Here is an 18179-nt window from a genome sequence, read left to right on the forward strand (position 1 = left end):
ATGATTAATTGCTGGCCTGCAGGCTTCCTGCATCCATAATGAGTTTTCTGATAAAGCCCGTGTTTATCACAAAAATGCCACAAGGGGGCAAATTCACAGCTGTTTTAATCTTAATGTGCTGGTTTATGAGCTGGTGCTACATTTTTATTATTTAACTATTAACAAAATTACACAGCTTTGCACATTTAAATACAATTTTAAAATTATTTTGCTGTTTTCTTCAGTGTAGCTGTCATTCAAACATTCTGGCCCTGAAAGACACATGACACCATACTCGTGGTTGGATATGGTGAAATTGAATGGAAATTAATGCTGCAAGGAGAATGAATCCTAGAATGATAAGAGAAAGAGTGGAGACTACAGAAGGTATATAGACTTGTTAAAGCTTAATTTTACTATTAGAAATGGGGAGAATTAAAATGTTTAAGGCATTCTACAGTGACAAATTTACAGAAATGTTTTGCTCAACTCTGACATTCTGCTTATCTTCATGCATTTTATCCTTCATCAGTTCATTGTTTTGGTCCTATTGCCTGTGACTTTGTTGTTCAAGCGGCCACTTCACTCACCAGAGATGTTAGACAAAATGAGCTGCCGTTTTACTGAAAAAGCTTAACTAATCCTATTTCCCTGATCCTGCCACACAGCACTCAAACCAAGTTAAACACAGTCTAGCACAGTGGAATAAATATGGTAAAGAATTTTGCCACCAAAAAGTCATATTCCCTCTCAGGAGCTTTAGAACACTGAAGAAAGAATGATTATTGAATTCAGTTTGTTTTGTTGCCAGAAAAGGAATCTAAAATCAATGCTCATATTGCTTCTGTTGACTGGATATGTAAACATGTTACTGTTTACTACATACTGTTTGCCACAGGCATATGTATACCACATCATGTAGACATACAAGCAAGCTGTGGTTGTTGAGCTGTTTCTTTGTGGAGCCCAGTTCTGATAACTGCTAGGTCCTAAAGCAAAGAAACCACAGGTGAATAGGATAAAATGTTTACCTAATGGGGCAGCTGGGGAAGATTAGAAGTGGTGGAGGTCTTAAAATCAGCAGATTGGTTGTTTGCTTTTAACACTCTTTATGTTTGAGAGAAAATTTGAAGCATGTATAAAATTCCTTTTCAAATGTATTTATTTGTAAGTCTCTCGTTTTCTCTTACTGGGGCCTTTGCAGTACCACAGGATTTAATGGTAGCATCAATTGCACTGACTGCTGATTATTTTCCAGGGGTACCATGAGTGTTTCCATGGGGACCAGCAGAAGGCTACTCAGATTTTTAAAAAAGTTATTTTTGCTTTCTAGGTTTATAAAAGTTGAAGCAGAAAAAGGTGTAAAAATCCAAGTGATGTTGAATAATAGTGGGCATGTATTTCATGGTTTATTGTGTTAGCATTTCTATGGAAGGTTTGCTAACGTTGCAGCTGCTGCAGCCACACTGCATGACATTTCTAAGGCAGTTTAGGATTCGAAGCCCGTTCCTCACACACAATTTAACTCATCTCTCTCATTATTTGTTGGCTTCATTTAACCTTATAACCACACATGGACTGTGCCTGCTTTCAGCTTAGTAGAGCTATGAAGGAAGCTGCCTGGTGCAGATAAGATGACATTTGACTTCAACAGAAACAGTGTGTCTTTGTTCATTGAAATAAATGCAGTGAGACAGGGGCTGGGAAGGGCGGTGGCAAATGTGGAAGAAAAATAAACCCATTTGAGCTGTGCATCCCTGTTCACTCTCACCAGAGCGTGAAATACTGGGCTGCTCATTTTTTTCTGATGAATTGAGGCTGAGAGGTTTCCTGAAGCCTTCGTCATAAAGATGTGGGACAGCTCAATACAGAAAAAGGAAATGTTATCCATCGGACTATTTATTGCATCCTGTCTTGTTTTATTTTGATCTGCCTGTCTGAATTCATAGTCCAATCTGTAGATGTACTCTGTGTAGATGCATTTAGAGATTAGGGAGCCTTTCCTGTTCTCTTTCCTGTGTGGGATTTGATAGAAAAGCTAAAGAAATAAAAACTTCTAGTCTAGGTCACAATTCTTTAAAAAAGAGTAAATCAATATGCAAAGCATTCAGTCTTCTGAACGAGGATTGTGATGGGACAAATCCTTGAAAGTTTGTCCTTTTAAAGCAGCCGGAACATCTTTTATCTGGTAATTAAAGTCTTTTCAAAAGATTTGGATACAATCTTATTAAGGTAAACATTTTAGTTTGTTTTAGGACCACATTTAAGAGGGAGAGAGAGAGAGAAAGCTTTTATAGTGAAATTAAATAACAGGCTGGAAGATAAAATAGTTACAAACTATTTCATCTTAACTGAATATAGATCACTTTCAAGTCAGTGACTTGAAAGTCAGTGCAAACTATTGAATCTTCTAGTTGCTATAAAGATGCTAATTGTAAAAGACTTTTTAAAAGTATGATAGTAGCTACTTGTCATATACAAAAACAACAACAAAAAAAAAAAAACACAACAACTTGAGTACTTATGTATCATTTGTTCAAAGACAGAAGGGTTTTAAGAAATACAACTATTTTTCTCATTTTGTACTTTAAAGGTTCCATATTAAATAAATTTTCAACAATTTCATATGGGTGTCAGAGGTCCAATAGGATTATTTTCAAAGTTTATTACTTCAAATTCAGCTGTGGTCCTTAATTTCCAAACTTTCGAAATGTGGCTCTAGTGAGCTCTACGGAGAGCGGTTTCTGTGTCTGAACCTTTAAATGTTCATGAGTGGTGCCTGTCCACGCTCCTCTCTGGGAGAGAATCTGGCTTTTGCTGGCACCCACTCTAGAGGGTAGGGTCAGCTAGCCGGGGGAGGCGGGTCAATGGCAGTATCCACTACCAGGGCAGTGGTTATTTCCCTCTGTGAGGTCACACAGGAAAAGATCTCAGACTCGCCTGTTTGAGCACACATTCACTAAAAAGTGGAGCAAGCGAGAAAGGAGACAGACTTTTCTCATTTTGGGCCTCATACACAGACAATGAGGACACATATGACTGTTAGAAATCCTTTAGAAAGTGAATTTTGCATAATATGGGACCTTTAATGCTGCACATGTACCACTTGGGTTTAGCTTCTGCATTCTGGCTTCGGAGGGTCTCTGTCTCAAAAAGCACACGTCTGCTTTGACTGGTTAAAAGTGGTTTTGTGTTAGTGGAAAATAACACAAAATGCAAAATATGACTGTTTTAACAGTAGTTATAGACACAAAGTTTGCCATGATGTAATAAAATATATTTGCACATCAAAAAAATTAGATAAGCTTAATTTTTTTAGAAACAAAAAACAAAAAAAACATTTGATTCATTTAATTAAAAAAGAGTTTGAAAAAAGAAAAAAAAAACAATTACGGTGTGGAGAAACAAATTCACAACTGCACACTGTATGTGCAGTAGCAGATAAACTGTATTTTTGCTGTTTAAAAAAACAGCACTTTAAATGAAAAGGGTTAATGTGTCCAGACTTTGAACTGGTACTGTACTGAAACTGCTTTTGGTTAAAGTGATCACTCAGACCTTTTGCATCATAAAAAGGAATTATATTTGACTTTTCAATTTAATACTCTGAATTAATTTAATTGAATTTAATAATAAAAGATTAACTGTATGTGGTAAGGCCATAATATTAACATAGTTTTTATTGCTTCACCATTTGAAATGAAAAAGTCTGTTCTCTCTACTTCCTCATAAATATCATTTTGTCAAATTGAGTCCAAGTGTTGGGTCTCTAGTGCCCAGCCCTCTCAGTGGTTAATTTCTCTCCTATTTCATAATTTACCTGGATAAAGTATATTTGTAATGGAAGAACATAATGACAATTAGATCCATGGGATCTTTAGTTTCTAGAATGATGCTATTGGTGCTCACTGAACAAGGCACAAGTCTAATTAACTTTTCAAGTGGTTCCTGGGTAATAGAAAATGCATCTCGTTCACGTTCCTCCGGGGATGTACTTCCTTTTTGGTTTATGAGACCACTCAATCCTAACACTTCAGCTCTACACACCCTCAGTGGCACTGCTAGAATGAGGTAATGTGATGTGGAAAAGGTGTCCAACAGGTTACAGATTTAAGCAGCTGCCACATCACGGTGAAAGGATGGTGTGAATCAAAACATGGAAATGAAGGTTTTGGATAATGACCTACACTTTCCGTCTTGGCAGGAAAGTCTGTAATAGCTTATAAATTTTCAGCAAAATACCAATAAGAATTTTTTAAATTAAGTCTTAACATATTTGTAAAGGATTCCTGTATTTATACAATTTGAGAGATGTACAGTACCCAAATCAGATCTACTATTTTCCACCTAGTATTAGGAATGTGGTTCATCTGATGAGAGCATTTATCAGGAAATTCAGACCTGGGATCAAATATTTGGCTTGGTGGATAAATATACACACACTGTCTGCCTGCCATAGCCCTGTCTGTAATTATTTCATGTTCGCTATTTTCTCTTTTTTTGTGTTGTTTGCATGGCTGTACTGACAATACACCTGGCGCCACTCATTCCATCACACATATAGTTGAGCAGCACTAGTGGATCTAGAATATTTTACATGTGGTGGCAAAGAATTGGCATGAGGTCCAGCTAAGTTGGCACTGGACATCCTCAGTGCAGTATGTCAGCATCCCCTAAATAAAACTATTCATCATTATTCCTTCAAAAAAAAAAAAAAAAAAAAAGACAGCATTTAGGCAGAAGAAAAAAAAATCCTCAATATAAGTGCAGAAAAATAAATTATAATACACGATATACATTAGCCATATGTTATCTCATAAATATATATATCCAAATTAAGTGCATCTGCAAACGGCTTCTTTTATGTATTTATAATTAGTTTAATTACAATTACTGAAAATACATTGGCTGCGGTAGTAAAGCTTCACATATCTAATCTTATTGCATAGCTGTAGGTTTTTACTGAAAACATCTTATTTGATAGTGTTACATTTTTTTTATAGTGTGACTTTTAATGTCACTGAACTAGAACTTATATAGAGAATAAAACCATACCATGTGGTCCAGCGGGAATAAAGAGGTGGATCCTCCGACTCTATGTCATCATTCTCTCCATCTCTTCACCACTTCTCCTCACTCTCTGCTTCTATCCCTCTTCTCCACTCAACTCCACACACTTACATCTTTTTCTTCATCTTTACTTCTTGAGTGTTGCTCTCTCAGCAGCCTTCTTTAACTCTACCCTGCTGGCCTCTCTACCCTTCCTTTTCATTCATTTCTCTCAGTCGCATTTTTCTGCTTCACTTTTTCCCCAAAAAACTGTAAATGTCTCCACTTTCAAATGTGGCAACTTCTAAGCACCAAGTTTTGAAAATTATTACACAAAACCATAAGAAGCCTGTAATAATATAAAAACCAGAAGTTATTCATCTCATGCACAGAAATGGCACAAACTGTTATATTTAGACTTCCTCGGCTCATTGTATCCTATTTGTTATTTTCCTAGTCTGACAGTCAGGAAGTAATGTGGTTTAATTGATCAGCTTCTTTCCTGTGATATTGATCACCCAGAACTGTCATTAAAACTTAGGCCCTTGAAATAAGGACTCTGCAAACATTTTCCATATCTAAAACATTAATACACTGCTCTTATAATTACTCTAATTGAAAATAAATGGGGATATATGCTCCAACAAATCCCATATAAATGATTGACTATCAGAAAACTACTAATGGATGTGCTGAAATACTACCTTTTTCAACAGAAATTTTAGTCATTACTTATTTAAATTGACTTTAACTTTGTGCATTATAACGTCACCTGGATAAACTGAATCATCTGGAGAAAGTTGGAAAGTTCAGTCGCTCTACTCTGCACAGTCTCCTACATGTGATGCACCACCGTGTGCAGCTGTGGAGCGGGAGGTAGACACGTGTTTGATTCAGGGCTGTAACTAGGTTTTTAAAAAGGTATAAGAAGGGCATCTTTTATTTCAATACTATGGATATTTTTTATTTAAAAGGACATTGTGTAAGAATTACTTACATCTAATGTTGAAATTGTTTATCGCATTCGAACGTATAGTGCACTCTAGCTCCTTACTTTCTCAAACATGTATTGCAACGATAGCCGCAGTGTGTCAAAAAGCCTCGACCACAACTATGAAAGCATGTCATCCAATAGTTCATGGAGTGTTTACTCAGGTGAAGAGGTTTGTGATTTCATATTGCAAACTGCATCCCATCAAAAAGCCAGATATCGTTCCTCTGTGTTTAGAGGGAAGAATGGTTATCACAGTGGGATCCGAACTTAACTGACCTGGACACAGCACCAGCTCTTTGTCACAGTAAAAGCCAGCTTATAAAGCCTTCCCACCGGCTTCTAGTCTGGCTTTACCTCAACTGAAAGCCAGCGTTATGACTTTGAAAGCAACTGAAACCATGTAACCGTTCACCTCTGTACCAACAAGGCTGGTGTATTTTAGCAGAAACTACTGTTATGCTGCCATGGTAACGAGCAAGACTGTCTAACAAAACCCAAATGAATGAAGTTAGCTTTAGGCAGTACCGTTGACTTATTTGTCGAGGAAAAAGCTGTTAACTTCAGCCTCCCTTTTAAAATCTTTCTCCTTTTTGAGCTCCCTTCTGTTTGGGACGCCTAGTGCAATGCTGATCCTCCTTTTTGTTTCCTCTGGTCTTGCTGCCTTTTAAATCTCCTTTTTCTCTTTCTCATGATGGTGAAAACAGCTCCCGTGCTGCTGCTGCATATGCATGGTGCTGTATTTTTGTGAATAACAGTATAACAGATTTTCCAACTTGCCGGGGTAGTAAGCAATCACTGCGCTGGCTCATGTTGGTGATATTTGTCCCTTGCTGGTGGCTGTGGTTTTAAGATGTCAGACCATCATGGCACTTCCTTACTGCCTTACTGGTCATACAGTATGTACGAACAAATCTAAAATTATTTGCTGTCAGATCATTAGCAGAGGTCATAATACACCAATGATAACACATATATACATGCAGATCAATTTTGGCCAGTAAACAACAGAAAATGTTTCTATGTACCTTCAATAACATAACTTGTAAATCTGTCCCTGTTCAGCAGCTCCCCACCAATAGTATATCCACCTCACTTACTCACATACCCATAGGCTCACTTAGGCTCATATAACAGCAATTGTCCTATAAGTGCTCTTATCTTCTACCCCTGCATTCAGGTCTCCATCTTTTCCCCACTGCTCTGTAATTCAGCCAAGTGTTTAACTGTCCACTGCTTTTAAGTGCAGCTTTTTTTCCTTCTGTTACAAGTTTTTACTGCATTCTTGGATTGCAGAGGGTCATCAACTGCAATGATAATAACACAGTACGTTCTCTTTAACAACCTGCGTGAAAACAAAATGGTCAAGTTTGTTTATAGAAATTTGCTTGGCTCTGTCCTCCTCACTCCAGCATGATGTAAGAGTTTATTTTGGTTTTTCATTGTGCTGTTATTGAAAAGGATTTCACTCAAGGGCAATATGGCAACACGGCTCTTTACAGATGCAAAATTTGTCTCAGCAACGTGTCAATTTGTTTTACGTTCAGCTAGAAGGATTATTACCCTTCAGGTACTGATGTATTCACTTTCATTTAAAACACCCTGTTTTGCCTTGTCTGTTATGACTGACTACAGAGAGAGGTAGTAAAAAGGAGCCATGACTAGCAGCACAGAAACTCTATATACAGCCTGATGGTTCATGTTTAATGACTTCAACCATCCTCTTTGTGGTTTTTACTTCTTAGTTAAATTGTAAGATTGCAGAAACATGAACCTACAAAGTTTGATTAGCTTCATGAACTCTCTCACTGGCTGCACAAACATGCCATTTAAAACCTATGTCCCCTAGAAAAATATCTGCAGATAATAATTTCAGTTGACTGAGTGCTCAAATCTGTACCAGATGTGCTTCAGTAATCATGCAGAACCAAATTAAAGGCTTAATTTAACCTTGATTTAATGGACTGAGCAAATGTTTATTAAAGTGATAAAGACTAAATTCCCAAACACAACTCAAGGCAATCACGGATAATACTAGAAACATTTGAAAATGTGCTAATTGGCAACAGATTTGAGAATTTTAGCAGCAATTTGTTGAAGAAGAAATTCTTATCAAGGAAAGCAGTTGTAAGAAACCTAAATAAATTCTTAAAAAGAGCCCAGCGGTTCCTCGAGTCCAAATTACTCCACTCTGTCAAGGGCAAGGGTACTATCCAAAGAGTAATGGCTCAGCACCAATGTCTGCCAGAGCGGATTGAATTATTATGTTCCATAAAACTTTAATGGGATTTCAGCAGGACTGATATATAAAAAAAGGGCTGCCAGACAGAACCTGTGCAGTTTAATCCTTCTTTTATCGCCTTTCCCCTCCCTGCACCAAACAAAACTGGGTGACTGACCCAGCCACTGCGACACAAACAGCTGAGTGGACACAATATTTCATGGTTCAAGCTTTGATTAACTAGACGCAACACCTTAAATCGTGTTGTAAATCCCATCTGGGCAAAGTACACATTTTAATACTTCGGGTTCCATCTCTATTACCTTTACTAAAGACTTTTGTCCTTTTTTCCAGTAGTGTTGAGTAATGTTTTAATGTATGTTAAGCACAGATTAACATCTTGGGTAAAAATTCCATTTATAAACTCATTAGCTTAAACATCCTCTCAAATTTTGGGCCACAGTTTAAAATCCTGTGTACATTAGAGTGTGTAAGTTTTCTTTGTTAAAGAGCACCCTGTGCACACGCCATCAAAGATGCTTTCAGAGATTTTTCTAAATGATCTCTGAGATTTTCTACAGTACACTGGATTTTGATACATAAGATACTGACTTTTAATATTTTTTTTCTTATATAATGTGGTAAATAATTATGTGGGAATAGTGCTTCATGTTTCAAAAGAGAATTGCTCTCTTACTATCACCACATGGAAAAGCTGATTTCCAGCTTTACACCTTACAAATATTAGGGATACTATTGTAGAAAATATTCAACCCTTTTTTTAAAATATAAATTAACAGGTTTTATAAACAAATCTTGATAAGTAACCTAAGTTAATCAGTCCCTATTACTGAGGGGGTGTCTCCCAGTTATTTATGTAGTATTGAAACCTGTCCTACTGTGTACCTACTTTCATATTTTCCTTTTATTTTATTTTACCTGACATTTATTTGGATATTGATGCATTTACATGCTTCCACTTTGTGTTATTTCTAGTAACATGTAAACATACTCACTGAGTGATTAACGAGGAACAGCCGTACCAACAGATGCTGGAGCAGAAAATCAGTCTAAACACAGCAGTGTTAAAACATATTGATCAGATGTTTTTAGATTTTTCTGAGCCTCACACTGGCAGGTCTTCACTCCTAGCATTCAGAATTCTAACAAAAAATAAAATAAAATAAAATAACAACAAAAAGAAAAACAAGACAAAGAAGCTATACACACGTCCATAATACATGTTGCCAGAGATCGGTATTGTTGACAAAATACAAAACAAGTATACAGTGTGTGAACATATAAACACGATGCTACCAACAATGTTATTGTCTCAAAACTTTAAGTTTATTGGTTAAATTGGATTACAGTACACATCATGATATTATTTTTCCCCTCCTCAACTAAAGAGATGTTTTACTCCTTTTCTGTTATGTTAACATGAAGCTGTTCAGGTCAGAAACTTTTGCTATGACTGCAACAGGAAAACAGGACAATTAATATTACAGTAAACAATGAATGTTGTGTGTTACTAGGGCTCTTTTTTTATTGAAATATTCTGAGACATGCTCTGTCATTGCTGGTTTGCACACTATTAACTCATTAACAACAGTAAAGCAGACAGTAACACATGCACATATTCTACACTGGGCAAACAGCTTGCAGCATCCCCAGAGGCACACTTACTGCATCTTCCATCCTGTTTTCAGAATGAATATTTCTACTGGCAGCTTAAGCACAGAAATTTGTAACCAAGACATGTAAACTATCATATATATATATATATATATATATATACACTACCGTTCAAAAGTTTGGGGTCACTTTGCCATGGGATTCAATAGGGAAGTGACCCCAAACTTTTGAACGGTAGTGTGTGTATATATATATATATATATATATATATATATATAAGTTACTCTAAAAGCCAAATACTTAACTCTGTCTTAACCTCTGCATTGACTGAATGCTTTCAAATCTGTGAACAGCAAATTTTCTCCAGAGCAGGTAGCAACAAGGTAGCAGCTGTTGTATTAGAAAACATTATGAACTATCACTTCTCACTTAGAGCTATGGTCTAATATTCTATGTGATATTTTCCTTAAGCAGAATGTTTTTGAATAATATACAATGCAACATTTATGCAAGCCATATTTAAACACAGCGTGACACTCTTGGGGAGCGTTTTATTCAAGACAACTTAATTATAACTTCATTGTTTTCTATATGTTTATATTTCAGGGCAGAGAAAAAAAATATAGGCAAATTTTTAGCTGTATGGTAGCATGTTCAAACACAGAAAAAAACTGCTTTGCAGTAATTATCCTGTGAATAGTTTGCTTAATTTTCATGATTGTGTGACCACATGTATAGCCTTACCTTGGATAAGGAACAATGAACAGAAAATAATGCAGAGAAGATGAAAGGCAGCAGACATCACAATGAGCCAGTGACAATAAATGAAGAAACACATGTTCACCAGTATAATTTAATCAGCTTTTCTGTGTCTCCGCTTGCATTTACATAAAGCCTGCTTGCATTAAATTCTGTTGTCTTGGCACTTGACCTGCAGGGCCTCTTCTAAGCCATTTAACAATAACGATTAGATAATGACTGCAATTAAAACAAATCTAAAATGTGGGTTTTTAGTCTCTCTATAACATGGCGAAGGCCACACCAGAGTCATAACGTCCTTTTATTTGCGTTATTCTGGCTGCCAGCATGAGCAGCAGACCAGTTGCCACCTCCAGGCTGTAGGAGAGCCAAGCTGTGGCGAAAGACCAACCAAATGATACATGCACGAAGACGAGAACCTCAGGGGGCACAATTTGCTGGAACTCCTCCATGGCCTTATCAGAGTATTTGATGTAGACGCTGACACCACTTAAGGTGAAAAGACCTGTTGGCATACAGAAACACAAGCAGCTCCATTTGAAAATCAAATTTTATTATGTTCTCTTATACCTGTAACACAGACCCATCTTGGAGGATTAGGGTTAATTCTCCAGAAAGACACTCTGGAGCTGCATAATCACACTATGCCATCACAAGGATTTTACGCATACAGCTATCCATACTTTTAGTCTAATGCCTATAGCTTGTTAACCTTTCTACAATGGTTTTGTCTGGGATTGGTTTTATTTGTTTACCAAAAAAATGTAAAAAATAGCAATTAAAAAAAAGACTTACTCTGCTTTTCAAAAGCAAGGGACATAAAGATGGCACCTCTATGAGCATGGTAAAATGGAAAGGAAAATGTTTCCTGTATAGATTCGCTCTGCTGTCCTACTAAAGCCTGCAGCTAGAACATGTGTTTGTTTTTCCTTTAAATTTGCAGGTGTGTCTAAGATTCCTTCCGAATCTGTTTCCTCCACAACCCAGTCTCAGATAAGCATAAATGGATGTTTGTTTTGCCTGTGAGCTCTCAAACATTCGGTACAAGATTCTTCTTGCTGTGAAGCAACATTAGTCACTGTCTGGACACTAAAGCAGTCTCTGTCTTGCAAATTTTACCAACAAGGTGCTTCTAAATTTTAATAATGAACTAAATGAGAGGTTGTGTAAAGCTTCTAATGCATTTTGAATGACTTTTTTTCCTTTTGCGTCTATTTTTTCCCATCAAGCAGAAGAAATGTCTCGCTTAACAATTACCTCAGAGGTGGGCCAGCAAGAATAACACAATTAAATGCCAGCATCAAAACACCTAAAATATTGAGCCATTAAATGAGCAATTCAAACTGACCTTTAGAGCTGCACAGCGGAAATCAAAACCACTTCACTTCACAATCTTCAGCTGCAATTAACTTTGATTTTATTTACTGAATATTCAAAAATCACAACGCTAAATTTTAGGCACGCCTGAGTGGAAGAAAGAAAGAAACATACTGATGCTTAGACTTAACTGTGTGAAGTTACAGTTGTAACTGTAATTGTAGTGTGTTGCAAGGTGTATGTAGTAGTACTGACAAATGCTGGCTCTGTTATAGTTAATTACCCATTGAAGATGATTACCACCCCAACACCACATGAAAGACACATCTGTTGAACTAACATTGAACAACAACACCATTTAAAATACCAATCATTTAACAACTTAAAGACATCTTTGTGAAACAACCTTGAGTTACATAGTCAAAGAATTGACTCATAATGTCAATATGGGAAAAAACAGCTCTGCTAAGTCTCATATACACAGAAGCCTGTCTAAAATCTGAAAACATGGATTCATCAGTATAAGAGGGCAGGATGTGAGTTATAAGAGCTGTATTACAACCTAATGCACAAAACCCAAATCTCTGATACTACAATATCAAATAAAAAGATACTAATGCATTAAATAAGATGGATAAAAGCAGAGACAAACAATACAATCCATTATCCATCCATTTTGACAGCGCGGGGCTCAGTGGTTACAGATCTTTTGATATTGAGATATGTGCAGAACATTTGATGCAAAGCATGAAATTGCTGTCACCTCTGCATGACATGGGTGGGGAGCTGGGCAAGTCAGCAGAGATGCTGAAATATAAAATAATACCTTCTATTTCTGTGACACATTCAGGTATTTATCCTCAGTCTTTTTCAAATAGAGATTTGAATTAATTCACTTCAGATGCAATCAAACTAGTTCTTTGGTCAGTATTGTATATATGTCATGACTGTTCAACAGCTGAGCCATTTACCTGAGGGGGGAAAAAAGCAATCTTTCTGTTACAGCAATGCTAATGAAAGCATTCGCTTACACTGCCATTTCAAGAACAAATAGATCCTGAGTCCTCTCTGTAAACCAAGGCATTTCTGTTCAGAGGACACAGCCTTTTCACCAAGTGCTTATTTTTTAATTGGGCTTCTGCTCTGTTGAACATTCCCTTTATATTTCACCAAAAAATCAACAGAGTATGCAAGTTATTTTAAGGGTATGGCCATTACATCACAATTAAATCAGTGTTTATTCATGACTTGACTCTTAATATTTCATATAAATGTCCAAAAGATGTCAAGTATTATTTTAGCAGCATATGGTGATACAATATATAGCTCAGGGATTGTTATATTTGGAAATCTGGGACCTTCAATCAACATGAAGATCTTGTGCAGTTCTGTGCGACTCCACTGCAACAAGCAATCAGCCAACGCTTTGCCATCCATAGAGTCAATTATGTCATTATCCATGCTGAGAAAATTTGGAAGTGTTGTGTCTAAAATAATGGCCAGGATCATCAGGAATATGCTTGTAGTTCTGATTCATTTATGCAAATCCAGCTGAAAAATACTGAGAAAAAAATTGTCCTTATTATTGATAAATCACTGGTTTAACCATATCACATGCAGTCATGTGATAAAAAAAAGCATAAAATCTTTATATTCTAAAGTTTTATGTAATGGTGCATTAAATAAATAAATAAATCATCATCTCCATCCTTTGGGTTTAAAATAATACAACTTTCAATGAACAAGCTTCAACAGCTTGAAGAGCCTCATTTAGCATTAATGACTTTCAGAAATTATATTCTGTAGGATGCTATCAGTCTCTCACATCGTCATGGAGGAATTTTGTTCCACTCATCATTACAAAGTTGTTTCAGTTCATTGAGATTCACAGACAGTTATGTATGCACAGCACTAAGTTTTTTTCTTTCTTTTTGACAGAGCATGTTAATTGCATTACATTCTGAATTTTGTTTGATCCATTAAACCTCCCTGATTATTTTCTTTTGCAGCTATTCTGATATATATTTACTGGTTTGTTTGAAATCATCGTTCTGCTGGATGATAAAATTTCAGCTAAACTTTAGCTGTCTGACAGTTAGCCTCACATTTGACTCTAAGGGTGCATTCACACCAAATAAAGGAAATAGTCCCCCAAACTAAACAAATTTATGCAGTCTTTGGGTTTCTGTTTTAACTTTGATGTTCAAACCTAATTCAGATTTTACCAGAATCTGTCCAGTATGAGCAGCAGGAGATGATTTATTAATCAAGTCCATTTGATTAGCAGCAAGCTGCTACTTACCTCTTTAATTACAATGAAAGCTGTAAGGGTGTACTTAGTTTATTACACACTGCCTTTGCATTTTGCTAATACTGACATGGTGTATATGATCTAAGGTTATATTTAACTCATTTGAAGACCTGGTAAAGGGTAATATAATTTTATAATATTCCCTGATATGTAAAACTTTATAATAGAAAAAGAGCGTACTTTCTTTTACACATGACTGCAACTATTTAAACATGTGAGTTATCATATGTGAGAGAAAGATAAACACCTCTAACAGCGCTGTGATAATTGCATCTCAGAATCTTGAGTCAGCCCTTTCTGTTTGAGCTGTATTACATAAATTTGACAGATTAAATAAATTGTGACAGTGTTGCAAGCGTCACCCCAGTCTTCTGTTTTGTCTCTTAAATGCTGTATTTATTTTCACAATCAAATCTCCATCCCTCCCACTGTAGTAACAATGTGAGGAAAAATAATATTACACACAGAAAGCCCTATAGCTGCTCTATAGCAGTAGCCTCCTGATAGAAGGATATAATACTTTACACAACTATATGATTGTTTCTTATTGGCCATAAGCCAGCTCAGTTGTACTGCTGATGTTCACAAAGGCTCTGATTAGATACTACAAGTGCCTTTAAACACATGTGGCTCAACTGTGAGTGAAGGAAACTGAAATTGAATTTTCAAGGTTTCATCTCAAATGCACCTGTGAGTGTTGTTGTACACACTGAAACACAAACTAACTGCATGCAAAGCACACAGCACAACTACAGGCTCAGCAAAACAGTAACAGATGTGTATGGACTCACTGCAGAGGAGAAAGTAGGATGCTGTTGCAGCTAGCAGCTTGGGACTGCCGGCCAAAGAACTAACGATTCCAAAGATCCAGCCCAACACCAGCAGAACCAGGCTAATGGGAAGCATGATGACCACCACTCTGTGCAAACCTGCAAGCATGCAAATGCACTGATGAAGATACACTGTGTGGTTTTATTAGAGGATCTGAATAACAAGTAAGCTGTATATCACAGTACTGCTGAGTGTGATTATTTGGGAAAGCATCTGAGATTTCCTAATTTATTTCTACATCTGGGGAGCTACTGGGTTTCATTTCTAGAGTATAATCAACTTGCAGATTAAGATAGCTTCTGTCTCAGCAAATAATTTATTTCTATATCTTAAAATCAAAGTTGTGCACAAGAACTGTTCTTGAAACCTCTATGGACACTGATATAATCTAAGACTTAAGTGATGCACCATGTATACGAAATGTACACCAGCCTCTGGATGTATATGTCAACTAAATAACCAAAACCACTCACTAAGTAGATGCCTTTCTCCCACTGACAGACTGGACATATTTGCTGTGAACGAGGGGATGACTGAAATCCGATTTGCTCCTGAAAATGTCAAAGAAAAGGTTACACATGACAGGACTTGTGACCGAGCTGCAAAATTGTTCTTAGATACCAAACATTGAAGGCCTTAGTATTAGAAAAAACAATGCATTTAAACTTATTTATTTTTCACATTTATAAAAGCAAAATCAATGTTTGACATTTCAGCAGGTCTGCATGTTTTCCATCAAGGATTTGTGTTGTACCCATGATCCACTATTGTCAGGGGTGAAAGCTCCATGTAGTGCAATTACTTAGCAATTACTCTGTGAACTGTGGGTGCCATGAGGAACACAACTGAGACCTCAAGCTGTGCAGACCACAAGCAGGATACATTGCAGCTTTATCAAAATATCCTGAAAAACTGCCTCGCAACCACTTGCACATCTCCTGCAGAGACTGATGGAGATGTGAAGGGCATGAAGCTGTCTCTGAAATAAATGAACCTAACTGCACACAGCTATTAGCAGGTACATAACATGTGCGAGATTTCTTTTTTCACAGCCTTTATTGAAAAGTGTGTTAATCAGCATTTGACATTTCTTTCTCAAAAGCAATGTATCTCCTCTGTGCCTTAGTATCAATCTGGAATTCACTGCAAGCAGTTTATGCACCTGGGTTGCCCACAGAGGAGGATCTAATCAGGACCTGCTGTGGACTGCTGATAATTATCACAACAAAGCGGCACCAACAGAGAATAAATCGGTGATCAGATCTGTTAAATGTAGTGGTATTTTCAATCACTTTATGAAACAGACAAAAAAATTTTTTTCAAAGATAATAAACATTTGATGATGAATTATTCATAAATATACCTGCAGTGAAGTGGACCTCAAATTATTTTACAAAATAATAATAAAAATAAAGGGTGCAAATTAACAGCTCACATATAATTTACATGAATTTATACCAACAGCTCATCAATACGGACCATCATGTAGAGAGAGAAAATAAAGTGGCAAACCTTCATAAATTCTCCACAATCCAGAATGTGAACTCAGGTCATCCGAACCGGTGTAGTTTTGTTTATTTACATCGATAATGTACCAGTATTCAGTCCCTATTGCCACAGCCAGGAGGCTGAAGCTGAGCAACCCAGTAAACCCAGCCGTAAGAACCACCGGTCCGTACTTCATTGTAACCCACAGTCCACAGAGCTGGAACCCTCTAAATGTTCTCAAACACTGTAATCTGTAGAGACGCTCCACGATTTGCGATGCGTAAAAGCTCTCCGGGACCATTTCCGATAAAGTGTTGGTTCTCCATCCTTAAATAGAATTGTGAAAGAGAAAAAATAGCAAAAACTAAAAAGTAAACAAAAGCACTCCAATGGCTATTTCCAGATTATACGCAATGGATAAAAATGATAACGATGCAAATAAAAGGAGAGTTGCCACGTCTTGATACCGGCAGTATAGCAACTGCGCGTCTGTTGGGTTTCTGTGGCGCTCCTGGATTTATCCATATCATCAATGTATGGTACAAAAATACTACACTTCCGGCTGTGGATTTCAGCATAAAATCTTTCACGGGAACCTTGGCGGAAATGTGCTAAACAGACGTCTGCCCCGCTGTAACAAAGCAAGCATGTGTGTTATACTATTGAGGAAGGAAGAGGAAACAAACAAGCATACAAACAATATAAACTACAGTAGCAACACCAGGGCTCGAATTACACCAGAGCTTTTGGGGGAGCCTTATTTTGGGGTGTAAACTGCGATTTGGCAGATTTTTGTTCTTTTAACAACCATAAAAAGAAGCATATCATATGTTTGTTGGTTGGATGCTCACAGCACACAACAAACAATGCTGCTGTCCACAGTGTCAAAGGAAACAGATCGGATCACATGCGTTGTTGAGAAGATTTAATTAAGTAATTAATTGATAAACATACAATGCTGATAAATTAATGCTACTGTTTTCAAGAAACATCAGGGACCTTACTGAAAAATTGAATGTTACCTGAAAGTACACTATTTTTAGGGCTCCCCTTAAAGTATCAGCTGAATATCTTTAGGGGAGCTCCTCTGCCTTTCAGGGGAGCCAAGAGTGTCACATATTAACTTAGACCCCTTTGATTTTAAGCAGAAGAAACATTCCCCTCTTCAAGTGTGACTGCTCATTAGTTCGAACAACCTTGAACAGTGGAAACCCGCTTTGACCATTAATGAGATGTGCTGTCAGGCCTTGAGGGACAATATAAAGTTATTGTCATTTTAATGGAGGAATCTCACAACTGAAGTGTCTTCAGCATGATTTTCAAGCAGTACAGTCTTATCAGTCCCCAATCTAAGGGATTAGTTGGCTGATTGAGCTCCAAACTTAATCTCTGTACACCTTAGCACAATAATAGTGTTTTTAGTCTCTGTGTCATATTTACAACTGATCCACTGAGCACTGAAAGCACTGACTACTTACAAAAGTGATATTGCCTATAACAAACAAGGGAAAATACATGTGCAGTTATTTATTTAAAAACTGTCCAAAAAGTAACTACACACTTAGCCTGTAAAGTCAAAATATCCCCCTTTATCAGAA

At 36.8% G+C, this 18179-nt stretch overlaps 1 protein-coding gene across 3 annotated transcripts; it reads right to left on the minus strand.

Moving 5' to 3' along the window:
• Window positions 1-10700: 10700 nt before the first annotated feature.
• On the minus strand, window positions 10701-17189 carry LOC121647590 (transmembrane protein 235). Of its 3 annotated transcripts, none has more exons than XM_041997152.1 (5): window positions 17039-17188; window positions 16606-16908; window positions 15567-15644; window positions 15054-15191; window positions 10701-11139 (listed from the first exon to the last, which is right to left on the minus strand). In XM_041997152.1, exons 1-5 carry the CDS (start codon window positions 17157-17159, stop codon window positions 10895-10897), a joined length of 885 nt encoding a protein of 294 aa, XP_041853086.1. In that variant the 5' UTR covers window positions 17160-17188; the 3' UTR covers window positions 10701-10894. The 3 variants fall into 3 exon arrangements, with proteins under 3 accessions (XP_041853086.1, XP_041853099.1, XP_041853092.1); XM_041997158.1 differs by lacking the exon at window positions 10701-11139 and adding an exon at window positions 12303-12758 and having other exon boundaries at window positions 17039-17189; XM_041997165.1 differs by lacking the exon at window positions 17039-17188 and having other exon boundaries at window positions 16606-16984.
• Window positions 17190-18179: the final 990 nt, after the last annotated feature.

Source organism: Melanotaenia boesemani, chromosome 2 (genome assembly GCF_017639745.1).
Source record: "Melanotaenia boesemani isolate fMelBoe1 chromosome 2, fMelBoe1.pri, whole genome shotgun sequence".
Lineage (NCBI taxonomy): Eukaryota > Metazoa > Chordata > Actinopteri > Atheriniformes > Melanotaeniidae > Melanotaenia > Melanotaenia boesemani.

Bases quoted from the DNA above. Each gene is read 5' to 3' on its own strand.
- LOC121647590 (XM_041997152.1), bottom strand. From the start codon at position 17,159: ATGCTGAAATCCACAGCCGGAAGTGTAGTATTTTTGTACCATACATTG. The intron at 15,645-16,605 runs GTTTGCCACTTT...TGACATTTTCAG, and splicing joins ATTGTGGAGAATTTATGAAG to GAGCAAATCGGATTTCAGTC. The intron at 11,140-15,053 runs GTGAGTCCATAC...GTATGCCAACAG, and splicing joins ATCCTACTTTCTCCTCTGCA to GTCTTTTCACCTTAAGTGGT.